Source organism: Peromyscus californicus, unplaced genomic scaffold (assembly GCF_007827085.1).
Source record: "Peromyscus californicus insignis strain IS unplaced genomic scaffold, ASM782708v3 Scaffold_3__1_contigs__length_106647218, whole genome shotgun sequence".
Classification (NCBI taxonomy): Eukaryota; Metazoa; Chordata; class Mammalia; order Rodentia; family Cricetidae; genus Peromyscus; species Peromyscus californicus.
In genome coordinates, this window is record NW_026294551.1 from 89,047,812 (window position 1) to 89,071,698 (window position 23,887).

Consider the following 23,887-nt stretch of genomic DNA (forward strand, 5'->3'; position numbering starts at 1 on the left):
ATAAATAATAAATGGCCTCCTTAGCCTGCTTTCTGTACCTGAAAAAAAAAAAAAAAAAAAAAAGACAGGGTCTATGTAGCCCTGGCTGTCTTGGAGCTCACTTTGTGGGACCAAGCTGGCTTCAAATTCAGAGAGCCTCCTGCCTGGCCTCTTAAGTTCTCCCCCCCCCCCAAGATTTATTTATTATGTATACAGAAGAGGGTGCCAGATCCCACTATAGATGGTTGTGAGCCACCACGTGGGTGCTGGGAATTGAACTCAGGACCTCTGGAAGAGCAGTCGGTGCTCTTAACCTCTGAGCCATCTTTCCAGCCCCTTAAATTTTTTTTTTTTGTTTTTGTTTTTTTGTTTTACGAAACAGGGTTTCTCTGTGTAGCTTTGCGCCTTTCCTGGATCTCGCTCTGTAGACCAGGCTGGCCTCGAACTCACAAAGATCCACCTGGCTCTGCCTCCCGACTGCTGGGATTAAAGGCATGCACCACCACCGCCCAGCACTTAAATTCTTATATTAATGAAACTAAGAATCCCAAGCGGGGACCTTGATTTCCCAAGAATCACCAAGATTTCTGGTAACACTTCTTTCCTGCCTTTTAATTCTTTAATTTTCAGAGAAAATAAACGTATCCCTGCACCTCTAGCCAGCAGCACCTGCCTCTTGGGGTCTGACTTTGGTGTCTGTCAATTGCCAAGAAGAGGTACTACAGACAGATGGGACAGCTTGGGTCTACATACTTCCAAAGTAGGCTGGTCAAGGGCCCCATCACCCTGGTTAAGTGAGTTCCAGGCCAGTCACTTATCTCAAAAATAAAAACAAAGAAGAGCTGGACAAAGCTGTAACTCCTGCTACTTACTCCCAAGAGTAAAGAGAAGACGTGGTTAAAAAGGGATGTTGCAACCCAGCCTATAATCCCAACTACTGGGGAGGCAGGAGGATCAAAAGGCTAGTGGCACATGTCCAGCATTTAGGAGGCAGAGGAAGGTGAGTCTTCGAGTGTTCAAAGCTAGCCTAGTCTACACAGCAAAGTTCAGGTCAGCCAGGATTACATATTGAGACCCTATTCCGAAAAAAGAAGAGGAAGAAGTAGTAAGAGTAAACAGAAGGCCGGGGATGTAGGTCAGCAGTAGGATATATACATCTCGTGCAGGAAGCTCTGAATTCAACTCTGAGTATTATAAAGGGTTGGGGGAGGCTGAGGCTGAGAACAAGAGAAGTGGACACACGGACCCAACACACATGCCCCTGGGCTCCCCAGTCATTGACACTCTAAAGGGCAGTTTCTCAAATTTATTAGCCTGGGTTCCTCCCTGCCAGCCCCAGGGGCTGGTCCCTGGGCACAGTGAGCAGGACTGAGGTTAGACAGGTTTGGCGTCTGGCTCCGGCAGCTTGGGACAGCCAAGCCAAGGGAACAACAGGTGCAAAAGTCCAAATGTTGGCACTTCAGGTGTGACCGGTACCCAGCCTGGCCACAAGGTGGATGGGTGCACCATGGTCTTCTTCGGGCAAAGGGTCCACTATGGCAGCATTCCTTCCTGGACAGGTGTTAGGAACAGTTGGTGATTCTAGCCAGGAACTGTTGTGCCCACCACTCATCCAGGTCAATAGGTACAAAGTCTGTGGGTAGAATAAATGTTAGGCAGTGATACTGCTTTCCAAGCTGGTCAGTGCCTCTGCCCTCCTGCTGACCACAGCTCCTATAACCTGGACTCCAAGAATAGCACTCAATGGAAAATGGGGAAGTCTGACCCAAGACTTCCCTCCCCAACTCCCTGGGTTAGAACATGATGGAGAGGTCAAGGTCAGAGAACTCTTTGGGGGTACAGGGCATGGGGAAAGGCTCACTCTGCAGCCGGGGATCAGGAGAGCTCTCCACATACTGCACAGGACGAGGGACACTCTTATCGGCAGGGCCGCCATCCAGCTGTCGCTCTACCTGCTGCCAGGCTGTGAAGGAAGGACGGTTAGAATGAACCAGGCCCCTGGTATCCCTCCCACCCCAGAACCTGGTGGCCACCTTGGACTCCAGCCCAGCTCAAGGAATGGACACGACCAGGCAGAAAACCAGAGAAAAGGCCAGCCCTTGAGAGACTAGAGTCCGGCTACAGTGGGAAGGACAGAACAGAGCCAGGTCCACACCACTGGGATTCTGTGGCCTGAGCCACACCCCCGCTCCCTTACTACCTTCGGACACAAATCGGACGTTCTCCTCGTGGGCCAATGTGTAGGTCTCTTGGGTTCCCTCGAGGGATGGGGATGTGGTGAGGGGCCGCCGGCCGTTCACTCGATTGAACACAAGCCTCGGCCCCGGACTGTGGGAGGGTAGGAAAGAGATACAGTTAGCATAACCAGGTCCAGGAGCAGGGTTCAAGAGCAGCCTCAGTACATACCCACTGCACCTGCACAGGCACAGACCCAAACTAGACCCTTCCTTAACCATAGAGCAGCTACCCTTAGCTGCTTGGGACAAGGCCTCTCTGCTGCAGATCCTGAGCCTTCTTCAGCTCAGCTCAGATCTGTAGCTCTGGGCCCAGGGAAGGTTGACTGTAAATCAGAAAGAGCCCCGGCTCTCTTTCCAGACCTTTGGCAGGGTACCACAGAGCACTCCTCTGTACTCCTAACTCCTCCCCACCCACAGAGCACTCCTCCACTCCTAACTCCTCCCCACCCACAGAGCACTCCTCCCTACTCCTAACTGCTCCCCACCCACAGAGCAGTCCTCCCTACTCCTAATTTCTCCCCACCCACAGAGCACTCCTCCCTACTCCTAACTCCTCCCCACCCACAGAGCAGTCCTCCCTACTCCTAATTTCTCCCCACCCACAGAGCACTCCTCCCTACTCCTAACTCCTCCCCACCCACAGAGCACTCCTCCCTACTCCTAATTTCTCCCCACCCACAGAGCACTCCTCCCTACTCCTAACTCCTCCCCACCCACAGAGCACTCCTCCCTACTCCTAACTCCTCCCCACCCACAGAGCAGTCCTCCACTCCTAACTCCTCCCCACCCACAGAGCACTCCCCCTACTAACTCCTCCCCACCCACAGAGCACTCCTCCCTACTCCTAACTCCTCCCCACCCACAGAGCACTCCTCCACTCCTAACTCCTCCCCACCCACAGAGCACTCCTCCACTCCTAACTCCTCCCCACCCACAGAGCACTCCTCCACTCCTAACTCCTCCCCACCCACAGAGCAGTCCTCCCTACTCCTAACTCCTCCCCACCCACAGAGCACTCCTCCACTCCTAACTCCTCCCCACCCACAGAGCAGTCCTCCCTACTCCTAACTCCTCCCCACCCACAGAGCAGTCCTCCCTACTCCTAACTCCCCACCCACAGAGCACTCCTCTGTACTCCTAACTCCTCCCCACCCACAGAGCACTCCTCTGTACTCCTAACTCCTCCCCACTCACAGAGCAGTCCTCCCTACTCCTAACTCCTCCCCACCCACAGAGCACTCCTCCACTCCTAACTCCTCCCCACCCACAGAGCACTCCTCCCCTCCTAACTCCCCACCCACAGAGCACTCCTCCCTACTCCTAACTCCTCCCCACCCACAGAGCACTCCTCCCTACTCCTAACTGCTCCCCACCCACAGAGCACTCCTCTGTACTCCTAACTCCTCCCCACCCACAGAGCACTCCTCCACTCCTAACTCCTCCCCACCCACAGAGCACTCCTCCCTTCCTAACTCCTCCCCACCCACAGAGCACTCCTCCACTCCTAACTCCTCCCCACCCACAGAGCACTCCTCCCTTCCTAACTCCTCCCCACCCACAGAGCACTCCTCTGTACTCCTAACTCCTCCCCACCCACAGAGCACTCCTCCACTCCTAACTCCTCCCCACCCACAGAGCACTCCTCCCTTCCTAACTCCTCCCCACCCACAGAGCACTCCTCCCTACTCCTAACTCCCAGCCAGGCAGGCTTCCAGGAGCCTGGTTTCAACCTCTGCCTGATCAGAACTCTAGCCCATCCCCACTCACCAGACACAGGCACCCTCTCCTTCTAGAGATGCCCCCACAGACCCAGTCACCTCAATGACACCCCCACTGTTGGCAAACAAACCAAACAAGGATGAATCAATATTTGCCCTTCCCTCCCTGGCTGGCCCCAGGCCCCAGGGAGATGAGCACAGAATGCTGGGGAGGGACATCTCTGAGTGGGAAGAAAATGACCTTAAGCCCGGCCCACTCCTCAAGGCAAGAAAAAAGGGGCAACTTGAGTGAGATGTCCCCCCATAGCCCTGTGCTGCATTCTATACTCAGGGTGAGGGGCGGCTGAGGCCCTCCCAGCCAAGCAGGCCCAGGGCAGGGCAGGAATGTGCATCCCAGTTGACTGGCTGGTGGCAACTGACCAAGCCCTGTGCTCATGAAGCCTGGGGTGGGGCCATGGAGGGAATGGGGCCGCACCTACAGTAGGAGGTGGGAGCCGGAGTCCTGGGCTGCACCTGCCACTCCGCCAGGCACTCGCGGTCCCGGTAGGCCTGCTCGCCTTCCTGGGCTCAGGTGGCCCACGCCGCTCTGGGTTCCTCCTCAGGTGAGAGGGGCACTAAAATAAAGAGGAGGGTCTTGAGGGGCACAGGGTCCTGCCAGCCCCAGGGCTGGCAGGGTCTGGTGGCTACAGAAATCTTAGATGTGCAGGTGGGGACCACAAGGAGGCAGGACTCCTCCCAGACCCATAGGGTACCTGAGGTTTTGGTGCACCAGAGGGCATGAAGGCACTCGTAATGGAAATCCCCCCTTGCCTGCAACCACCTACACCCCAAAAGGGTTCAAACTTCATGAAAGCATGAGGGCTGGACATTGATTCTTTTTACATGTATGTTTTTGTTTTGTTGAAGCAGGGCAGACTCCCAGAAATCGCCCTAAGTACCAGGATGCAGATAGGTGTGCACTACCACGCCTACCCGTGACTTAGCTTGATTCTTAAAGAAGGAAATCCCAGCCAGGGGCTGTGAATAGCAATGGATCAAGGTGGTGGCCCTGGAATTGCAATGGGGCCCCAGAGGGCAAGGACTACAAACCCAAAGCTAAGCCCCGCCCCACCCTGCTTGGAGGCCATAGTTATGTAAGACAAGGCTCTGTAGGGGAAAGGGCACCAGTCCCAGAGTGCACCTGTAACCACTCCTGGGGACACTGACTGCTGTGCCAGGCCATAGTGCCCACGGACCTCTCATGTACTCTCTACCCCCTCAAGGTGACTGGTCACCCATTTTTCAGCCTGGGAAGAGAAACTTCCGGCCTGTGTCACACAGTGAAGGGGATCGACTTCAAGACCTAGACTATTCTGACCCCAGTGCTCATAACTTTGACTCAGCCCCAATTCTCTTCTGCCTGGTGGTCCCTGAACGTTCTTCCATCTACTTCTGGGGGAGAGGAGGGGGCAGGTAATCGATCACAGGATCTCATCTTGAGTCTCTCCCATCTGTCTCTTGCCAGGAGAAAGAGTATGTCAGAGGCACCCCGGCCATCATCACAGGCAACACCCATACTCAACCACTTAGTGGGTTGAAAGATTTGAGATTTTGCCACAAGGTAGCAGGAGGGTGACCAGTGCCTCCCATGTTCCCTCCTCCTAGAGCCAGTCAGAGAGAGATCGTAGCTGAGGAAAGGCTCCAAGGAAGACAAGACAGGGAAGGCGGTGGGTGGACACAGGCGATTTTGAAGGATGCCCTTGAGAAGATGCAGGGTTAGTTGTGGAAGCCCTATAGGAGCTGGAAATTACCAGTCCAGGGACCAGAAAGGGGCAGCTAACTACCCAGAAACCTCAGAGGAAGTAGGGAGGACACCTTGCCCTACTCCACACCTCCCAGTGCCCAGAAGTACTTGGAGTCAATGTCCCTCAGGCCTCAGGCGCTCTAACTGGCTGCTACTGGGTGACTTCAGGCCTCCACACCAGGTTAGCTTCCTGTTTAGAGTAAACAGCCAGTGTTGGTGTCCCTTGCCACTTAAGAATGTCACTGCCTTGTCCTCCTCCTGGATACCACCCCCAAATATTGCCACAAACCTGTCCTTGCTGTCCCCCAACAATGAAGACTTAAAAGGTGGTTTCCCAGGTAAGAGATGGGCTGGTCACCAAGGCTCCTCCAGCTCCATGCTCCCTGTCTGGGTGACTGCTTTGTGGTTAGACACCCGCACCACAGAGCCTTCCCAGAGATAGGGCAAGGAGGACATACACTGATATCATCGGGAAGCCCCCTGAGCCCTGCTCATCCCATCCCCAGGACAGACCTTTGCATGAGGACTTAACATCCAGAATGGAGCAGAGTTGCCAACATGCCTCTCTAGCAGGAAGCCCTCAACTCTGCCAGAACATCAAACATAATCCACACAGGTGTCTCCCACCTATGGATCCGAAGCCCAGTAGCTGAGAGATAAGAGGGGTTAACCCAGTCACATTGACTCTCCAGCTGAGGCTAGTCTTGGCCTCCAAAAGATTATCCTCAACTTGTGCTCCCTCTGAGAGCCTAGGGCCCTTAGCTGGTCACATGCCACCTATGCCAGAGTCTTGAGCCCAAAAGCCTACATTCAGGAGCAAAGTCTACCCGGCACAGGAAACAATAAATTGAGCCAAAGAAGTATAAGGTTCGGCCCTGAGGGAGTGGGATCCCATCCAGGTCACAGTAGCTGAAATCCCAAGTAGCCAGGGATGAGCTTCCCTAGAGCCCTGGGCACACTGCTGGTTAGGAAAGTCAGGAAACGGTTGGGTCTGACAGGCTCTGGCACCTGCTGGGGAGGAGGGCTGCAGAGCCCCAGGGTGTCAGTGAAGGGCAGGGACCTGATAAGGCCAGAGGAGAACACGTGCGTTTTTTTTTTCTGCAAGGACAGGGCCTAAAGACCTTGAGGGCCAGAGCCTTGGGCAACTTTCCCCAACTCTTGACCTCTTCCCGCTTCCCAAGGGGTCCAAGTTGGCGGCCCAAGGTCGCCAGGTCCCTCGGTCTTGGGCACCTGCAGTCCTTGACAAGCAGGAGCAGTCGGAAGGAAGCTCGCAAGGCCCCACGTGGCCACCAGGGTCCACGCAAGGCAGCTGGGCCCAGGAGTAGCCAGCGAGCCGCCGAAGCGCGCGAGCCGCCTGCGCCCCGCCCCCTGCCCGCCAGGACGCGTGGTCCCCATCAACCTTCTCCAAGGTCACCCTCGTGCCGGGCGGCCCCGCTCACCTTGCCAGGGGCCAGGGCTGCGCCGAGGGCTGCTCGCGCGCGGGTAGCGCGGACGGCGGCGCGGGCTGCCGGCATTTCAGGAGCTCGCCGAGCCTGCTCTCTACCTGCTGCTGTGTGGGACCTGCGGGCCGGGCGGAGGGCGCGTCAGCCGCCGCGGGCCAGCGGTCAGGACGTCCCGCCTGCCCGCCCGCCCTGCGCACCTGTGCGGCGCTGCGCGACCAGCTTGCTGGGCCCCTTGGTGATGGTGTACATGGTGCGCCGTACCGCCTGCCCCTGGCAGCGGCTGAATTCCGCACCCTCCAACAGCTTCACTCTGCGGGCCTTGGGGCACGGCCCCTTTAAGGACGGAGGACAAGCGGGGAGGGGCGGAGCGACCCACACACGCCCCCTGCCCTTAAAGGAACCGCGCCCTCTGGGTAGCCTTTCCAACCCTTTCGAAAATTGGCCAAGACAGTAGATTTGAGCCAGGGGCGGGGTGCACTCACCAACTAGTACGCCAGACTGTGAGCCATCTCCAGATTGGTGTGTGTGTGTGTGTGTGTTTGTGTGTGTGTGTGTGTGTGTGTGTGTGTATCTGTGTCTGAGATTTCTGGAGAGGGAGGCTCTTCTAGTGGGAGAGGAGCTTCTGTGTGCTGGGGTAGTTCTATGAGCTAGAGACCCTGTGCAAACCTTGAAATCAGTATTCCAGCTATTTGAGGCCCCTCAGCCAAGTGCTTGGACAAGCCTGGATTAATGGGAATCACTGTTGTCTTGGGTATGCTTAGAATGAGTGGTCTAAAAAGAAAGAGGTGTGTTTAAATAGATATGAAGTTCTGTGACTTTCCCCAGTGGACGAGAATATTAAGGTTGCCCTGCGGGGAGCCTAAAGGCCCGGGACTGGAAGAAGACCAGGAGGGTATAGAACTCAGGGGACATCCGACCCTAATGTACTAACCTCTCTTCAAGGTTATGTCCTGAGCCTTCCTGGAGGTGGCCCCCTTTTCCAACTACTGGGGAAGCTGAAAACCAGGTCCCCATCAGGTCTGTGGGGAGAGCTATAGGGTTTCCCAGTATACCCTGGGAAGGAAGAACCCCAGCATGGGTGGAGGCAGCCTGACCCCTCCAATTGTCCTTAATGACCCATATGAAATGAACACTGAGCTGAGAGCTGTAGAGAGAGACTTGAAATGTATCCCCTAAGACTGTGCCACTGCCATCCGGCCTATGAAGATCCCTATCTGGAACCAGGGACTGGGGAGTGGGGGCGGGGGTGCAGGTCTTCTGTCAAGTCTTGGGCCACTCAAGCAAGAAACACAGTGGGGAAGGGGTGAGGGTGGGTAGCTGATCCACCTCGATCCCAGTGTACCCCAAAACACCTATGTGGTTTGACAGTGGAACTCCTGGGGACTTCTACCCAAGAGGGCCAAGCTGCCATACTTCTTCCAGCCCAGGGCACTCTCACCTTACCCAGAGCAGGGCTGGAGAACAAAAGGCCTCCCTCCCCTTCTCCAGCTCTGTGAAGATTCAGTTGAGTGTGTGACATGTACTAGGGAGGCATGCAAAATGTCTCCTCAGCTGAGACAGGATGCCAACGACAGACCAAGGAAAGAAGTCCAGCCAAATCTAGTTGTTGAGTCAGTGATTTTATTGAGGTCACTTATTGGAGCGTGTAAGAGCAGGACTCTCCCACAGCGGTATCACCGAAAAGCCCCCTGAAGTGTCGATGACAGCTCATGAAAGCTGTGTCACTGACCTCATTCCCCAAGCCTCCTCTCTCCCAGCAGTTGGCTCCGGATTATATAGCCTTGAGGAGGGCACATATGCATGTGAGGCTTTCCTGAGCTTCCCAAGATTCAAATTTCCTTAGCTTCTTGAGTCTCAAGAGCTTCCCTCCTTCATTCAGGAGGGAATGTTTCAATCCCCAGGAAATAACTATATACCAGGCCTGTGACTGCAAAGGCTGAGTGGGAATATGGGAAGAGGTTGCCAACTCCCCCCCACCACCACCCCCAAGCCCCGCCCAGGGAGTCAAGGCCTGGGCATGTATGGAAAGAAAGGGTCACTTCCTGGCTAAATTTGTCCATTGCCACTTCCGCAATGCCTGACTCGCCCCCGCTAGTAACCGAACAGCCAGTCCCTCCAAGGCCACTGTAGCCTGAATCTGGTGGCCTTGAGCATGCTGCTCTTAATCTTCACACATGGTAGGGAGGCAGGATAGGACACTGGAGCCTCATGCTGCTGTTTGCAGGTACCCCTGGAATGACAGCCATACTGAGCTGGGTTTTGCAGGTTCCCCGGGAATGACAGCTATACTGAGGGCAGGAGCAGGAAGGATCAGTTAGACCAGAATGAAGCACAGTAAGGAAGGTACAAGGCCCTGGTGTGGGGAGTTTGCATACCATACACTGTCAGAAGCTCTCTGAAAACAGATTCTCTACAAAGAAATTCGCAACCCCTACTAGCTAGTACGGAAAGCCTAAAGCCCAGCTTCAAACAACCTCATCAATGGACAAACTCAGCCTTTGCTTACATAATTGTTGGCCAGAACTAGAGGGCATGACATCTAGTCAGTAGCTGCATCAGAAGTCCAAGGTTGGGTGCAGAACCCTTGCAGGGCTCTCAAGTGGGCAGGCGTGTTCTGAGGCTAGGGCATAGGTAGGTGAGGCCGAGATGAGGAAATCTAGTGGTCCCCATGGAGCAGGAGGCTGAGGAGGTGGAAGACACGTTGGAGGGGCAGAGAGCCTGTTGGGGGTTGGTCTCACCAGGAAGGTCTTTCTAGACGCACTAGCCCACCCAGTGCTGCCTGAGGACCGAGCCTTGGTGGGGTACCAGTTGTGAAAGCTGATGTCTGAAGGTTATGGAAGATCACAGCTAGAGCCATAAGCCAGATGGAACTGGACGGATTCCCTATCCCCTGACTATGCCCTTTTCAGAGACAGACAGGGGGATCTGGACACAGAGGAGTAGGTATGAAAATGAAGCAGAGACCGGAGTCAGTCAAGTAGTCAAAACTGATGGTATTGATAATGATCCAAAAACCTTTATTCTGGACTTCTGACCTCCAGAACTGTAACAAGATGAGTTTGTTTTCAACGCCCAGGCTTTGGGTTAATTTGTTACAGTAATCACAGAGGGCACAGCCAGGCAAGGAGAAGGGCAACAGCAAGGGCTTGTGGAGAAGTCTCAAGGACATCGGACTCCCTGTGGGGTTGAAGAGAGTAACTATAAACACACGGGACTGGGCCAAGTAAAGACGCTGAGTCCTGCTCAGTTCAGAGTGTGGTGAGATAAAGGGAGAATGTAGTGGAATTGGACACTCATGTACCAAGTGTTGCCCAAGCTCTGCCTCTAAGCCATACCCAAAGCAACAGGGAATAGGTAGAAGTGGGCCCAGAGAAGGAAGCCAGGACAAAGGCCAAGGCTAGGGGAATGTGGAAGGATCAGCGTATTTTATGTTCCTAACACAACACAAAATCCAAGACCTGATGCTCTCAAGGGCCCTAATAATTTGGTAATAAAGATAAACACATTTGGACAAGCCAAAATTAGCTCCAGGAGCTGGCACTTCTGATCTTTGTTTTGTTTTGTTTTTTGGTTTTTCGAGACAGGGTTTCTCTGTGTAGCTTTGGAGCCTGTCCTGGAACTCACTCTGTAGCCCAAGCATACCTTGAACTCACAGAGATCCACCTGCCTCTGCCTCCCGAATGCTGGGATTAAAGGCGTGGGCGCCCTTCTGATCTTAACAGGAATCCAGCCTCAACTACTCTGCTCCACATGGCTACCCAAGGAGAGTCCATCTTACAGGGTCCAGACTATGGTCAGTATTGAGTACTCAGGCGTTTCAGGACACAGGTGCCCATACAGGCCAACTGCGAGCAAAGCTTCCTGGTCCTGTCTGATGACATCTGACTTAAGGAAAGTGTTGACCCACCCAACATCCAGCTCAGAGTAGCGACTCCTACTGGAAGGTATTAACCAGAGGCCAGGAACCCTTAAACATTTTGTTGAGTACCATTCTTTAAATCAGCTTCACTGGGGGATGAGAAGCAAGAAGATCAATCTCAGCCTTGTCCCTGTCCATTTCCCAACCCAGGCCTCCCCCTACCCATTTGAAGTTTAAATAGCTCCCTAGCTATCACGGGGCCCTCTTCCTGGGGTTCCCCTTGAGATAGGGAGTCCAGAACAGTGTTGCCCTTTGAAGGAGAGAAAGAGCCATCCTCAACCTCTCCTGAACTTGGACATTTGGAAGACACTCACACCACACCATACCCCCGAATAATCCCACGAGGAATCTGTGGAAAGGTAGGCCAGGGAAGCAGAGGCTGGAGCAGTGAAAGGGAGAGCCTGCTGCAGGCCCAGTCAGGGTCACCTCCATTGCCAGACATATATATTCACCTGTCGGGCTGCCCAGAGTGGGTGAGGGGCTGAGCTTCAGGTCTTCTTTGGACTGCCAGCTCCCAAGTAATGACATGGAGATTTTTTATTAATTATGAAAGCTCGGCCTTAGCTTAGACTTGTTCCCAACTAGCTCTTAAAACTTAAATTAACCTGTTTATATTGATCTACGTTCTGCCATGTGGCTTGTTACCTCTCCTCAGTACTGTACATCTGACTTCTTCCATGTCTGGCTAGCGAATCTCCAGCCTCAGATTCTTTCCCAGAGTTCCTATCTCTGCCTGGAAGTCTATCCTCTCCTGCCTAGATATTGGCCATTCAGCTCTTTTTTTTTTTAATCAATCAGAAGGTGTCTTAGGCAGGTGGAGTAAAACAGAGACACATCTTTACATAGTATACAAAAAGGTTATCCCAATACTTCCCCCTTTTAGTCCAATACAAGGCTCTTTCTCTAACATCAATGAACTATACACAATAAGAACAATTATCTTCCAGGTGGTGGTGGTGCATGCCTTTAATCCCAGTACTAGGGAGGCAGAGGCAGGCAGATCTCTGTGAGTTTGAGGCCAGCCTGAGCTACAGAGTGAGTTCCAGGAAAGGTGCCAAAGCTACACAGAGAAACCCTGTCTCAAAAAACAAACAAACAGTCGGGCGGTGGTGGCGCACGCCTTTAATCCCAGCACTCGGGAGGCAGAGCCAGGCGGATCTCTGTGAGTTCGAGGCCAGCCTGGTCTCCAAAGCGAGTTCCAGGAAAGGCGCAAAGCTACACAGAGAAACCCTGTCTCGGAAAAAAAAAAAAACAAACAAACAAACAAAAATCCCAGCACTCAGGAGGCTGAGGCAGGCAGATCTCTCTGAGTTTGAGGCCAGCCTGGTCTACAAAAGAGATCTCCAGGACAGCCAGGACTGTTACACAGAGAAACCCTGTCAAAAAAAACAAAGAAAGAAAGGAAGAAAGAAAGGAAGAAAGGAAAAAAATTATCAAATAAAAATTATATTCACAATGTCCAGTCCATTTGTATTTAGCAAATAGAGAAAGTACTCTATTATTTATTCTATCTTGGTGAGTCCAAAGTTTTGTACCTAAATCATCTTCTATCATAAACTAACCTAAAAATATCTTTTTAGACCTTAAAATGCTTTTTAGAAAAACAACTCAAGCTTTTTTTGGTTTTGTTTTTGTTTTTCCAAGACAGGGTTTCTCTGTGTAGCTTTGTGCCTTTCCTGGAACTCACTCTGTAGCCCAGGCTGGCCTTGAACTTAGGGAGATCCGCCTGCCTCTGCCTCCCGAGTACTGGGATTAAAGGTGTGTGCCACCACTGCCCGGCTCAAGCTTTTTTTTTTTTTTTTTTAAAGGCTTGTTTATTTATTTATAATGTATGAGTGCTCTATCTGCATGTACACCTTTATACCAGAAGAGGGCTCAGATCCCACTATAGATGGTTGTGAGCCACCATGTGGGTACTGGGAATTGAACTCAGAACCTCTGGAAGAGTAGCTAGTGCTCTTAACCACTGAGCCATCTCTTCAGCCCACAACTTAAGCTTTTATGTCTCTCAACCTCTATAAACTTTACATCTTTTTTTGTGAGTTTCTTTTCTGAATTGAGTAACAAAAACTGTAAAACCTAATTATCTAGTCTACAACCCTACACAGAGACCTGAAAAGGATAAAATATTACCTGAGTAAACAGGAAGTACAGAACAAGCAACTTCCAAAACTATAGAAATGACAGACACATCTGGCTTCCTAGACAGTTGCCCAAGCTTCTTTGAAATGTTGGAGCATCCATCTTTGGTCTATAGGCCTAGACTATTTGACACACTTTTCTGTGAAGCAGAAATTCTGAAGGAGTGGCCAACCTTGTTTTGGCAAAGTTCAGCAGTTACTTTCTTTTGTGTCCTGCTTGTCCAGTTTGGACAGCACACTGTTTGCAGTCTGAGGCAAGGCAAGAACTCCATACGTAGGTTCTTCAATGCCCATCATCTTCTTTGAAGTAGATTAGTGCTGCCAGGATCAAACGTGTTGGTGTTTCACTGTCATGAAAAGGCTTATGTTATTAAAACATCTTAAATGTCATGTTCTATAGATCTCTTAAGTGTTTGAAGACTGTTGGATCCCAAAGGTTTAGGGTCTCAAGTGAGCGCCCCAAGAACCCAGACTCCAGTCCAGTTGATGCAACAGCATGAGGATTTTATTAAGCTTCTATATAGAAGGGCTCCTCTGCTCCCAAGAGCAAGAGTCCATCTTACTGTAGACACATGGGTGCTTTTAAAGGAAAAACCCACAAAAGCCATAAGATTACAATTCCCATACAATTTTGTTTCACAAGATCATGGTCTGATCACAGAGTGGGTACAGTCACGTCCACATGTACATTCTTCCTGAAACCTCAAGGGGGGTATCAGAGCGGGAGTTTACACACAGGTCAAGGTGGTCCTTCCTGGAACACCTGCAACTATCCCAGTCACAGTTGAGCACATCTCTTAACAGAAATCTTTTTACATTGTTATATTGTTACAGGAGTGATTGAGTAGTGGCTGAGTCAGGTTGCCATGGAACTAGATTTTTAGTTTCTCATTTCCTGGTGCTTGAAGTTTCTCTCTTCCTGAGGCTTAGGGGTGTAAGCCTGAAGGGCTAGGATCTTTCAAAGGCCACCTATCTAATATACAACTCTGTTTAACCTTGAAAACATACCTAACATGACTACAAGTTTGATTGTTATAGGTAACTAACTACTAACCTGCATTTCTTAATTATCATAAATAGTTTATAATAGTAGCTTTCAAGGACTAGAACTTTACATTACATTTTACATGAATTGCATAGGTATAATACCTTAAACAAGAGTAGAAGCATATATACAGTATGTTGTAACAAAAATAATCTTAAATTTGTACAAAAATCCACACCAATGTGTTGTGCGATATTAGTTTAAGATGTGTTGCATTCTTTTATGTTACATTTGTTTAACTCTGTAAAGCTGTGTTACTTTGCCTGCCTAAAACACCTGATTGGATGCCAGGCATGGTGGTGCATGCCTTTAATCCCAGCACTCAGGAGGCAGAGGCAGTCGGATCTCTTTGAGTTTGAGGCCAGCCTGGTCTACAAAATGAGTTCCAGGATAGGCTCCAAAGCTACACAGAGAAACCCTGCCTTGAAAAACCAAAAACCTGCCATTCTGACAGGTGTAAGGTCGTATCTCAGAGTCATTTTGATTTGCATTTCTCTGATGACTAAGGATGTTGAGCAATTCCTTAAATGTCTTTCAGCCATTTGAGTAGTTTTTCTTGATTTCTTCCTTCATATCTGTAGTCAAGATTTTCAGGAGGTCTTTTCCATTTGAATCTAATCTTTTCCAACCTTGATGGTACCCATAGCTTTTCTTCTCCTGTAGAAACAAAAGCAATACCTCTTTCCTAATGTAACACATATCCTGGTTTCCGTTCTGAGGTCAACACGTCTTTAAAATATACAGGCTGATTTAATCCAGCAGTTTTCCCCCCTACTATCCAATGTCTCTCTGCAGCTCTTGTTCCTTTCTCACTAGCATTAAAAAATTTAAAGTTAATAATAAGTTGCAGAATTGTGTAGTATGTCTGTAATATGCTTTATGTTGTACTATGCAAAAAACTGTTCTGTTTTACTACAGACATACGCTGGAGCATTGTCTTAATTTGCAAAGGTATTCCTAATATAAATGTAACTTCTTTTTTTCGTTGTTATTATTATTTTTTTCCCCTGAGACAGGGATTCTCTGTGTAGCTTTAGAACCTGTCCTAGAACTCATTCTGCAGACCAGGCTGGCCTTGAACTCAGAGACTTGCCTGCCTCTGCCTTCTGAGTGCTGGGGTTAAAGGCATGCGCCACCACCACCCAGGGACAGAATTTCTAATAAATGTGTAATTACAGATACTGACCTGAAATGGTAGACTTGAATTTGATATCAGGGCTTGCAAGAGCCCCCCTTGGGTGTTTATCTTGTTTTTCCCTTGCTTATCTGCATTCATTAGTCCAATGTCAGCCTTTGCCACACTTTCTGCATATTCCAGAAGGCTGGGGCCTTCTTTTTGGCCTATCTCTAGAAGAAACATTGTTTCTAGGAACACCTTGCCTACAGTTCCTTTTGAAATGGCCTTGCTTGCTATAGCCAAGACATTTGACAGTTTGGCTTTTCTTTTTCTTTTTTTTTTTGTTTTTTCGAGACAGGGTTTCTCTGTATAGCTTTGCGCCTTTCTTGGAACTCACTTGGTAGCCCAGGCTGGCCTCGAACTCACAGAGATCCGCCTGGCTCTGCCTCCGGAGTGCTGGGATTAATAGGCGAGCGCCCGGCGGCTTTTCTTAAAACTTTAGAGATTACTTCTCCTATTAAAGTTGCATAATAACTATGAGCTCCAATATCAGAAGTATTTCTCTCTCTCTCTCTCTCTCTCTCCCCCTCTCCCTCCCCCCTCCCCCCCCACTCTTTAGTTTTTTTGAGACGGGGGTTTCACTGTGTAGCTTTGGAGCCTGTCCTGGAACTCTGTAGACCAGACTGGAACTTTTTAGACCAGGCTGGCCTCGAACTTTCCACCACCTCTGGGCCTCAGCAGTATTTCTAATCCATTCTATTGGTGCTGATCCTGCCTTCAAAGGCCTAATTACCCCATTTGTATTCTGAATTAGCTTTTCAAAAGCCAAAGATTCAATTAATATTTGTCTGACTTCTGGATCTGATACTATTTTATTTAAAACTGAGGTCAACTTTGCAAAAAATCAGTGAAGGTTAATTTGGACCTTGTATAATTTTAGTAAATGACTTCAGACCTCTTACCAGATTGTTCAACCTTGTCTACACTCACACCCCTGGCCACTCCAGCTGACTGGACACACTTTTGGACAGACACCTCAACAGCAACCCCAAGCAGGAGCCATGCTCAACCCTAAGCAGTATGATGTAGTACCGGGCAAAGAGTAGCCAATGTAAGCCTTGAGCTCGCTATTGACAACCGCCCGTGGACGTCTGGGGCATTTTCTAAAATCCAGCCCTGAGACATGGATAATCCCACAATCCGGGCCCACACCAGGTGACCACCAGCAAAGTACCCTTATCTGCACACTCGTCGCCTCGAATTTCATTTCGCTGTCATTGACCGCCTCCTGCTGGACCTGGAGCTGGAGCCAGCCGTTTGAGCATCACACAAAGCTCATCTGAGCCACAGCTGTCCCAGATGTCCTGCGTCTAGGGCCCCGAAGCTCCACTCGGTTGCCACCCACTACGACCATGCCCTCAAGGCCTGGCCGGTCGGACGTCAGGACCTGACCGCTGCCCCATAGCTTCCAAGTGCTTGCGACTGCTATGGTTTCCACGGCGCAGAACTAAATCCGAGCTGTCTATAAACCTCGCGTCCCCCACCTTTTCTCCTTTTCAAGGACCGCCAGCAACACTTTGGGATCCAGTGGGTTATCCTGTCTTGCAAACTCTTGTCAACCAAGAACTGGAGCGCAAAAGAAAAGACGCATGCGCAATGCTGTTGCATTGGCCAGTGTACGTCACAGTTCGTATAACCTGTGGACGGCGTAACCGCTCAACAGCGCCGCTGGTGTAGTGGTATCATGCAAGATTCCCATTCTTGCGACCCGGGTTCGATTCCCGGGCGGCGCAGTTAGCTTTTGTTTTTCTGCTCATCTCTGATAGGCCTTGTGATCTGAACATCCTTCACAAAAAGGTGTGGCGCAAACGCAACAAACAAACTTTCAATGTGACAAACACGCTGGAAACACTGGCCCTGGCAAGGTCCTGCAGCTTAGAGACTCCAGTGAACCACAGCCTGCCTCTACCGGAGACTTGCTACCTTGATAACTACAGCCAAGCCCACCCGCCGGACGGTCTTCCGCCGGTGTGGACCCTTTAAGGAGTTGAGCGGCCTGACAGTTTCCCTGCATCAGGCGGCCACTCGGTCCGACCACAACTCCCGTAGTGCCCCGCGCAAGACCGGACCACACCTCCCGTCGTGCCCCGCGCGCACTCCTAGTTGGGCTGGCAGCACCGCTGCGATGATGGTGGCTGCAGCTGCTGAGCGAAATAAGGAGCCCATCCTGTGCGTGCTCCGCCAGTATGTGGATCCTGCCCAGCGCGGCGTTCGCGTGCTCGAGGTGGCCTCGGGCTCCGGCCAGCACGCCGCGCACTTTGCGCAGGCCTTCCCGCACGCCGAGTGGCAGCCGTCGGACGTGGACCAGCGATGCCTGGACAGGTGTGGCGGCTCGGTGTCTCCCACTTGCGGCGGCTTGGGTCTGAGCGGCCGGCGGGGCTGGCGGACGGGGAGAGAGGGCGGGACCAGGTCTGGGTGCTGGACTGAGGAAGTGGACGCGACCGGCTGCAAAGCTACCTGCTGGCCGCTCCTTGGGATTTAGCCCCCTGAGCCACTGAGGGGCATGGCTGGCCCTAGCCCACGCGCTGCTCTCCACAGCATTGCCGCCACCACTCAAGCCCAAGGGTTGTCCAATGTGAAGGCCCCGCTGTACCTGGATGTGACCTGGGAGTGGGAGCAATGGGGCGGGATTCCTCAGCGATCGCTGGACCTGTTGCTCTGCATCAATATGATCCACATCAGCCCCCTGAACTGCACTGAGGTGAGGACCACTGTGGAGTCCAGCTTTCATGTTGCAGGGAGGGAGGCCTGAGTCTTGAGCGCCCAGCCCAGCTTACCCTGCCTCCTCTCTTCAGGGGCTTTTCAAAGCAGCCGGACAGCTGCTTAAAACCAAGGCTGTGCTGATCACCTATGGGGTGAGTGACCCTACCTTAAGAGGCCCCTAGCAGCCTTAGGTGTTTCCCAGTCTCTAGTTGCCCTGAGGCTGGGCCCTTGCCCTTTTCTTTCTTGGGAACAGAAAGGGGGTGTTCCATGAATACTCTGGATCCCAGCAAATCAGTCCCATGGGAACAACTGACCTTGGGTCTATGGACTGTGTGTCTCCTTGTTCCCACAGCCCTTTGCAGTCAATGGGAAGATCTTTCCCCAGAGCAACGTGGACTTTGACCTGACCCTCAGATGCAGGTCAGACCTGGGTGGGAGGGGGCTTGGCTCAGAGGGCAGGTGGGCTGGATGATACCTTCAATTCTGCAAGTGACCTCTACCTCCCTCCCTGACTGCAGGAACCCAGAGTGGGGGCTTCGTGACACAGCTCTCCTGGAGGAACTAGGCCAGGCCAGTGGCTTGGTCCTGGAGAGGATGGTAGGCAGGGCAATGTGGGGGTGGGTAATCTCCCTGTGACTAAGGGCCACTCCAGCAAAGTATTTTTCCAGGTGGACATGCCAGCCAACAACAAGTGCCTGATTTTCCGGAAAGAATAATCTATTCCCTGACTCCCATGTGCCTGCATCTGTCAAAGGTTCTGTCATGGCACAAGCCCCTCCCTCATTGAGTCATTCCTTGGGATAAATTAGCCCCTCCTAGTCTGGTGGCCACAGTGCTGCAGAGAACCTGGGTCCAGTGGCCTTGAAATAAAGCCGTTCCAGCCCACTGTGGGACATCTGTAACACACAGCTTGCTGGGGATACCTGGGGGAGGGCAAAAGGGGCTTGGCCTGAGGGAAGATTGGGACTCGGAGGTGGCTGAAGCAGGATTGAGCTGGCTTCCTCCTATGTCCCTGGAGAGAAACTTATAGGTCTGTAGGAGGGCCCCCAAGAGTGTCTTGGTGCTAGTTGATAACTGTCAAGCAGAAACTGGAGCTCCATCTCCTCACAGGACTCTAACTGAACAGACAGACAGTGGTGGTAAGGGCTGCAGCTAGAAGAGACCCAGAGGCTGTGAATCCCACAGGTACAGACATTTATTCAGCAGGAAGGAGGGCAAGAATGGGGATTATGGATAAAGCTAGTCTTGGAAGCGGTTGAGCAGTTCACAAGCCTTCTTCTCAAGCAGCTCTGCAATCTTCTTGACTCGCTTCTCGCTGGCAGCACGGACATAGCTGTTGGCATCCAACATGGCCACCCCTTCCCGAACCTCACCCATGATGACCAGAGGCCCATCACCAGCTGTCACATTGGGGCATGGGCAGGCCCAGTCCATGCCACTCAAGGTCACCTCCAGGTATTTGGTGCCCAAGAACTTGAGGCCCATCTTGTCGTCTTTGAGCACATCATCTAAGGCCACACGAGCAATGCCACCTGCAGCCTCTGGCTCCTCCAGTACCTCTGTGAGTCGACCCACAATAGCAAAATCACTCCGGCACAAGCTCAGAGCCAGCTTGCTCTTGAGGCGGCAGGCACGACATGGTGGTGTGCGTGGTACAGGGCAAGCATCTTCACAGCTCTCCCGGCTCTCAAAGTTATTGCTATTGCCTTCACAGCCACTGTAGACAAAGGGGTGGCACTGCTGTAGCAGTGGGCTGTAGGCCCAGCGTGGCTCCCAGCCCTGGCAGGGGCCCTGAACCGCAGGTAGTGTGCAGGCATCCCCAGGGCCACGGGCACAGGCCTGTTGGCATGCCTCGTAGGTCTCGAAGCCCCGGGCAGCTCCATCACATTTGAGGGCTGGGAAGGTCATGCAGCTGCCTCGCTGTGGGTCAAAGCGCCAGAGGACATGATGAGGGGTGGGGGGCCCAACACAGGCCTGTGTGTCAGGCTGGCACTCAGCCAGGGCTAGGACACCTGGGTCCCTGTCCTGAGTATTTGCCCGCTGTAAAACTGAGAGGGGGAAGTCAGCCCGCAGCAGGCCAGCAGCGTTACGTGCAGTGCAGGTATACAGGCCTGCATCCTCCAACTGGGCATTGTAGAGCACTAGCTGCCCAATACTGGTGACAACCACGTTGCCATACATCTGGTCAGGGCGCATGATCAGGTTCTCCCGCTGATGGCTCTGCTTCTCCCAAGTCACAGCAGGTGGTGGACGGCCGCTAACATCACAGTGGAGGCTGGCTGTTCCCCCGACGTGTACTGCCTGTGGTGAGGGGCTGTTGTACAGGGCAGGTGGCATGGGAGCAGCCCCAGGGGTTGGTCGAGCAGTAGTCTCAGGCGGTCCTGGGCTGCTGAGTGGCCAACTGAGAATGTGCTTGCAGGGTACAACATGCAGGTGGAGACCCCGCAGGCAGGCCTCTGCGTCCATATAGCAGCGGTTGTAATAGGTGAGGCCATCAGAAGCACAAGTGAAGCTGGGTTCTTTCTCACAGCGGTCACGGCAGCGGCAAACCGGCTGTCCGTCCCAGATGTCACAGTCAGAACCCTGTTGTGGGCATTGGAAGCCTTCGCAGGAGGCTGCTGTCTCAGGTACAGCTGGGCCACCACCGGGGAAGCGGGCCGCCACGCAGCTCTGCAGCCCACACACATTGGTGCAGCACTTCTCAGATGCCGCACAGTCCTGAGGGACAGGGACAGTTTAGTGGAGCCCTGACCCCTTCCCAGCCTTGCCCTGCCCTGCTCTCCCCCCACGAAGGGGCTGCCTCTTCTAAAGCCTGCTTCTCTATGGAAAATGGTGGCAGTACTTTCTGAACAGTATGAGCTGCAAGGCCATATGTGTCACCTTATTCAACCCCACTGAGTAATCTTCAGCACCCCCAAGCAGACCTCCTTAGCACCCCCGCTGTGCGGATGGAGCAGTGCGCTAGCAGCTGCTCTGCCATCAGAGGGCGCACCACTTAGGGAGTTCTTTGTCCCCTTCCCAGTCTGGGATATGAGGAAGGGACCACGGGCAGGGCAGGGCAGGGCAGGGCAGGGCAGGGCAGGGCAGGGCAGGGCAGGGCAGGGCAGGGCAGGGCAGGGCAGGGCAAGGCAGTACTATTTGGTAGGGTAGGTCAGAGGCCTGGGTCTACATGACTCAAGAAAGAAAGTGGTGCTTAGGCAGGCCAGAGACAGTATTGGTGAGGATGAGTCAGTCCAGGAATTGGAGATGTTCTTATACTTCAGACAGGTGAGGGCAAAATGGTGGGGGCATCCTTTGAACCCTCTGTATAGGTCATAGCCCCAAATCCAGGGAAATGAGTATGGAGGGCCCTGGAGAAAGCAGACTCCTAGGGTTGGGGTCTACTCCACCCACTGAGGAAGGAGCTGGGGTGGGGCCCAGGATCCCATGAGATGCTAGAGCTCACCTGGTCCCTGGTGCACTCACGCTCACAGGTGCTCTGGGCGTCCACCCACAGGTGGGGGCTGAGTTGGTTGGGGCACATGCCAGGGTGGCTTCCAGGCTCTGGCAGCAGGTTGGTCTCCGAGGTCAGGTGGATGAGCCCGAAGACAAAGAGCAGAGGCAGGAATGGCTGTGGGGCAGGCATGGGGACCACAGGGCCAGGGGGTGGGAGTGTGTGGCCGCCAGCCACCCGTGGAGCCAGGACTCCCTACAGGCATCCGCCTTACAGGGTCCTGGCCTAGGACTGCTACCCCGGCCTCCAAGGACCCTCTTCTGTGACTCTTTGGCCCAACCCCCCCAAAGGCTAGAGCACACAGCTGATGCTCCTTTCTGGCAATGTGAATAGGTATTCTGGGGTCTCTCAGAACCTGTCCACAAAGTACTGGCTGGCCCTCTCCCAACCACTGTGGGTGGCTCACAGGCTCTGGTCAGCATAGGACTGGGAATGGAAGAAGAGGAAGGGCTGGGGAGGGGCCAGAGGCCCTGAAGCTCAGAGCAACTGACCACTAGGGTCACCAAGGGGCGGAGAAGGGCTGGCTAAACCAGGGAGGGGGACGCTGTAATCCGAGCCCCTCCCTCTAGGAGCTGAAGCCCAGCAGGGATCAAAGTCTCCTTAAAGACCCTCCCACCCTCTGCCCAGGGAGGAGGGGCAGGGCTGGTAGATTTCAGCTTTTGTCCTCAGCCCTCCAGTCTCCAGCCCTAGCTGACTACTAGCCTGGGTTTTCTCCAAAGGCAGCCGAAGATGGCACCTGTCACAAGGGATATTAGGGCACATCTTCAGCTGGCAGGTGGTAGAGGTTCTGTTCTCTTCCAGGACCCTTCATGATTCACACTTACAGCAGGTCTTGTCGTAGAATAAAAAACCTGCTGGGGTGCCTGGCATGGTGGTGCATACCTGTAATCTCAGCAGTGAGGGGATGGTGGCAGGTGGGTTCAGACTGAGCCCAGCCCACAGCTATGTAGTAAATTCCAGGCCAGCCTGGCTACATAAGGAGACACTGTCTCAAAAAAACAAAAAACAAAAAACAAGCCCTGTCAGGCTTTGGCCAGCTCACCAGTTGAGGGCACAGCTCAGCAGGATTTACCCTACCAGACACACCTGTTTCTCTAAACAGGGTTCCTGGTTCCATTGCCAGGGTGCTATGCCACTGAGTGCCTTCAGATGGGCAAGGCAGGTATAAAATAAAATGACTACCTTGTCTGGGTGGAAACAGACAATCCGTGCACACTGGCCAAGAGTCTCATGGCAGTGGTACATAGTATAAACAAGGGCACAGCGAAGCCACCAAACTGACCATACATAGGACTGGATATGTGGTTGTCTCAAGGGATGGCCAAGCACATCCTTCAAAAAGAAAGCATCCTAGATGTTGCTCAGGGATCTGAGTACATTCAAACCTTGCCCCAACAACCCACCATGAGGGCCAGCATCCATTCTTTAACTGGACTAGAGGCTCCACCACTGTGGGGGAGGGCAGGGAGATCAAAGCTGGTGGCAAGACAAAGGGCCTGCCTGGAATCTGCCTTTCCAAACCCTTTCTGTGGCTCCAGAGGTCCCCAGGGAGTGGTTTTCTCAGAGACAGGAAGGAAAAAGTCTGTGTGACCCTTTGTCTGACCTCCTGACCCAGGCGGCAGGGTAATAAGAGCCTGGTCTAGCCAGGAGATCAAGAGATGGCTACCAGGCGCCACTGTCTGCTGTCTTACAAAAGAGCTGTGGGTGAGCAGACTCCTGGGGACGAGGGGGCAGGGATGCTTCTAAGGAAAAGTGCAGGTGGCACCTAAGCCAGAGGCCATATTCAGAGTGAACTGTACTGCCCCACTCAGCTTTGCCTTCCAGTGTATCAGACATAACCCTAGCTGAGCAGGGCCCTACAGAGCCCCGTAACCTGCTAGATGCTTTCCTTTGAAAGGTACCAACTCCAGGTCCCATTTGCAGATGCTCCTGAAGCTGTGTTAACTATGTGAGACGGTCTGCTGTGGGCTATGAGCAAAGGCTCTGTGAATAGCCAGGCTGCCTGATGCTGGCCTGACCAAGATTAGACCCCAGGAAACAGTGTGGCTTGTAACCAGGCCTGGCTACTCTGTGGCTGGGAATGTGAACCCAGTGGATGGATGGCTGCAGGTCACCAAGGTCAGCTGCAGGGGACAGTCAACAAAGCCTGGGATCATTCTGGCAGGCACAAAGCAGTGCTGACTCCTGTGGCAGAGCACACTTCCAGACACCCCTCACCACCCCCAACCAACCACAGCCCAATGAAGCCAG

At 52.7% G+C, this 23,887-nt stretch overlaps 3 protein-coding genes, 1 long non-coding RNA gene and 1 other non-coding gene across 7 annotated transcripts; 2 read left to right on the top strand and 3 right to left on the bottom strand.

Annotated features, from left to right (window-relative positions):
* Positions 1 to 1,271: 1,271 nt before the first annotated feature.
* Positions 1,272 to 7,489, bottom strand: Mcrip2 (MAPK regulated corepressor interacting protein 2). Of its 2 annotated transcripts, none has more exons than XM_052758799.1 (5): positions 7,357 to 7,489; positions 7,157 to 7,277; positions 2,180 to 2,307; positions 1,841 to 1,942; positions 1,272 to 1,612 (listed from the first exon to the last, which is right to left on the bottom strand). In XM_052758799.1, exons 1-5 carry the CDS (start codon positions 7,406 to 7,408, stop codon positions 1,542 to 1,544), a joined length of 474 nt encoding a protein of 157 aa, XP_052614759.1. In that variant the 5' UTR covers positions 7,409 to 7,489; the 3' UTR covers positions 1,272 to 1,541. The 2 variants fall into 2 exon arrangements, with proteins under 2 accessions (XP_052614759.1, XP_052614760.1); XM_052758800.1 differs by adding an exon at positions 4,448 to 4,548 and having other exon boundaries at positions 7,157 to 7,488.
* A 6,213-nt stretch (positions 7,490 to 13,702) lies between these two features.
* Positions 13,703 to 17,538, bottom strand: LOC128122940 (uncharacterized). 2 transcript variants are annotated; one of them, XR_008222532.1, is made up of 2 exons: positions 16,616 to 17,538; positions 13,703 to 14,921 (listed from the first exon to the last, which is right to left on the bottom strand). It is a non-coding gene; the product is annotated as an uncharacterized LOC128122940 (long non-coding RNA). The 2 variants fall into 2 exon arrangements; XR_008222533.1 differs by having other exon boundaries at positions 16,926 to 17,527.
* Positions 17,104 to 17,174, top strand: Trnag-ccc (transfer RNA glycine (anticodon CCC)). The gene has a single exon. It is a non-coding gene; the product is annotated as a tRNA-Gly (tRNA).
* Mettl26 (methyltransferase like 26) lies at positions 17,518 to 19,037 on the top strand. The gene is made up of 6 exons (XM_052758812.1): positions 17,518 to 17,763; positions 17,980 to 18,142; positions 18,237 to 18,296; positions 18,497 to 18,564; positions 18,663 to 18,741; positions 18,813 to 19,037. The coding sequence occupies exons 1-6, from the start codon at positions 17,567 to 17,569 to the stop codon at positions 18,858 to 18,860; spliced, it is 615 nt and encodes a 204-aa protein (XP_052614772.1). The 5' UTR covers positions 17,518 to 17,566; the 3' UTR covers positions 18,861 to 19,037.
* Positions 19,038 to 19,321: 284 nt separating this feature from the next.
* On the bottom strand, positions 19,322 to 23,805 carry Wfikkn1 (WAP, follistatin/kazal, immunoglobulin, kunitz and netrin domain containing 1). Its single transcript, XM_052758807.1, has 2 exons — positions 21,590 to 23,805; positions 19,322 to 20,862 (listed from the first exon to the last, which is right to left on the bottom strand). The coding sequence occupies exons 1-2, from the start codon at positions 21,767 to 21,769 to the stop codon at positions 19,384 to 19,386; spliced, it is 1,659 nt and encodes a 552-aa protein (XP_052614767.1). The 5' UTR covers positions 21,770 to 23,805; the 3' UTR covers positions 19,322 to 19,383.
* Between the last annotated feature and the right edge of the window lie 82 nt (positions 23,806 to 23,887).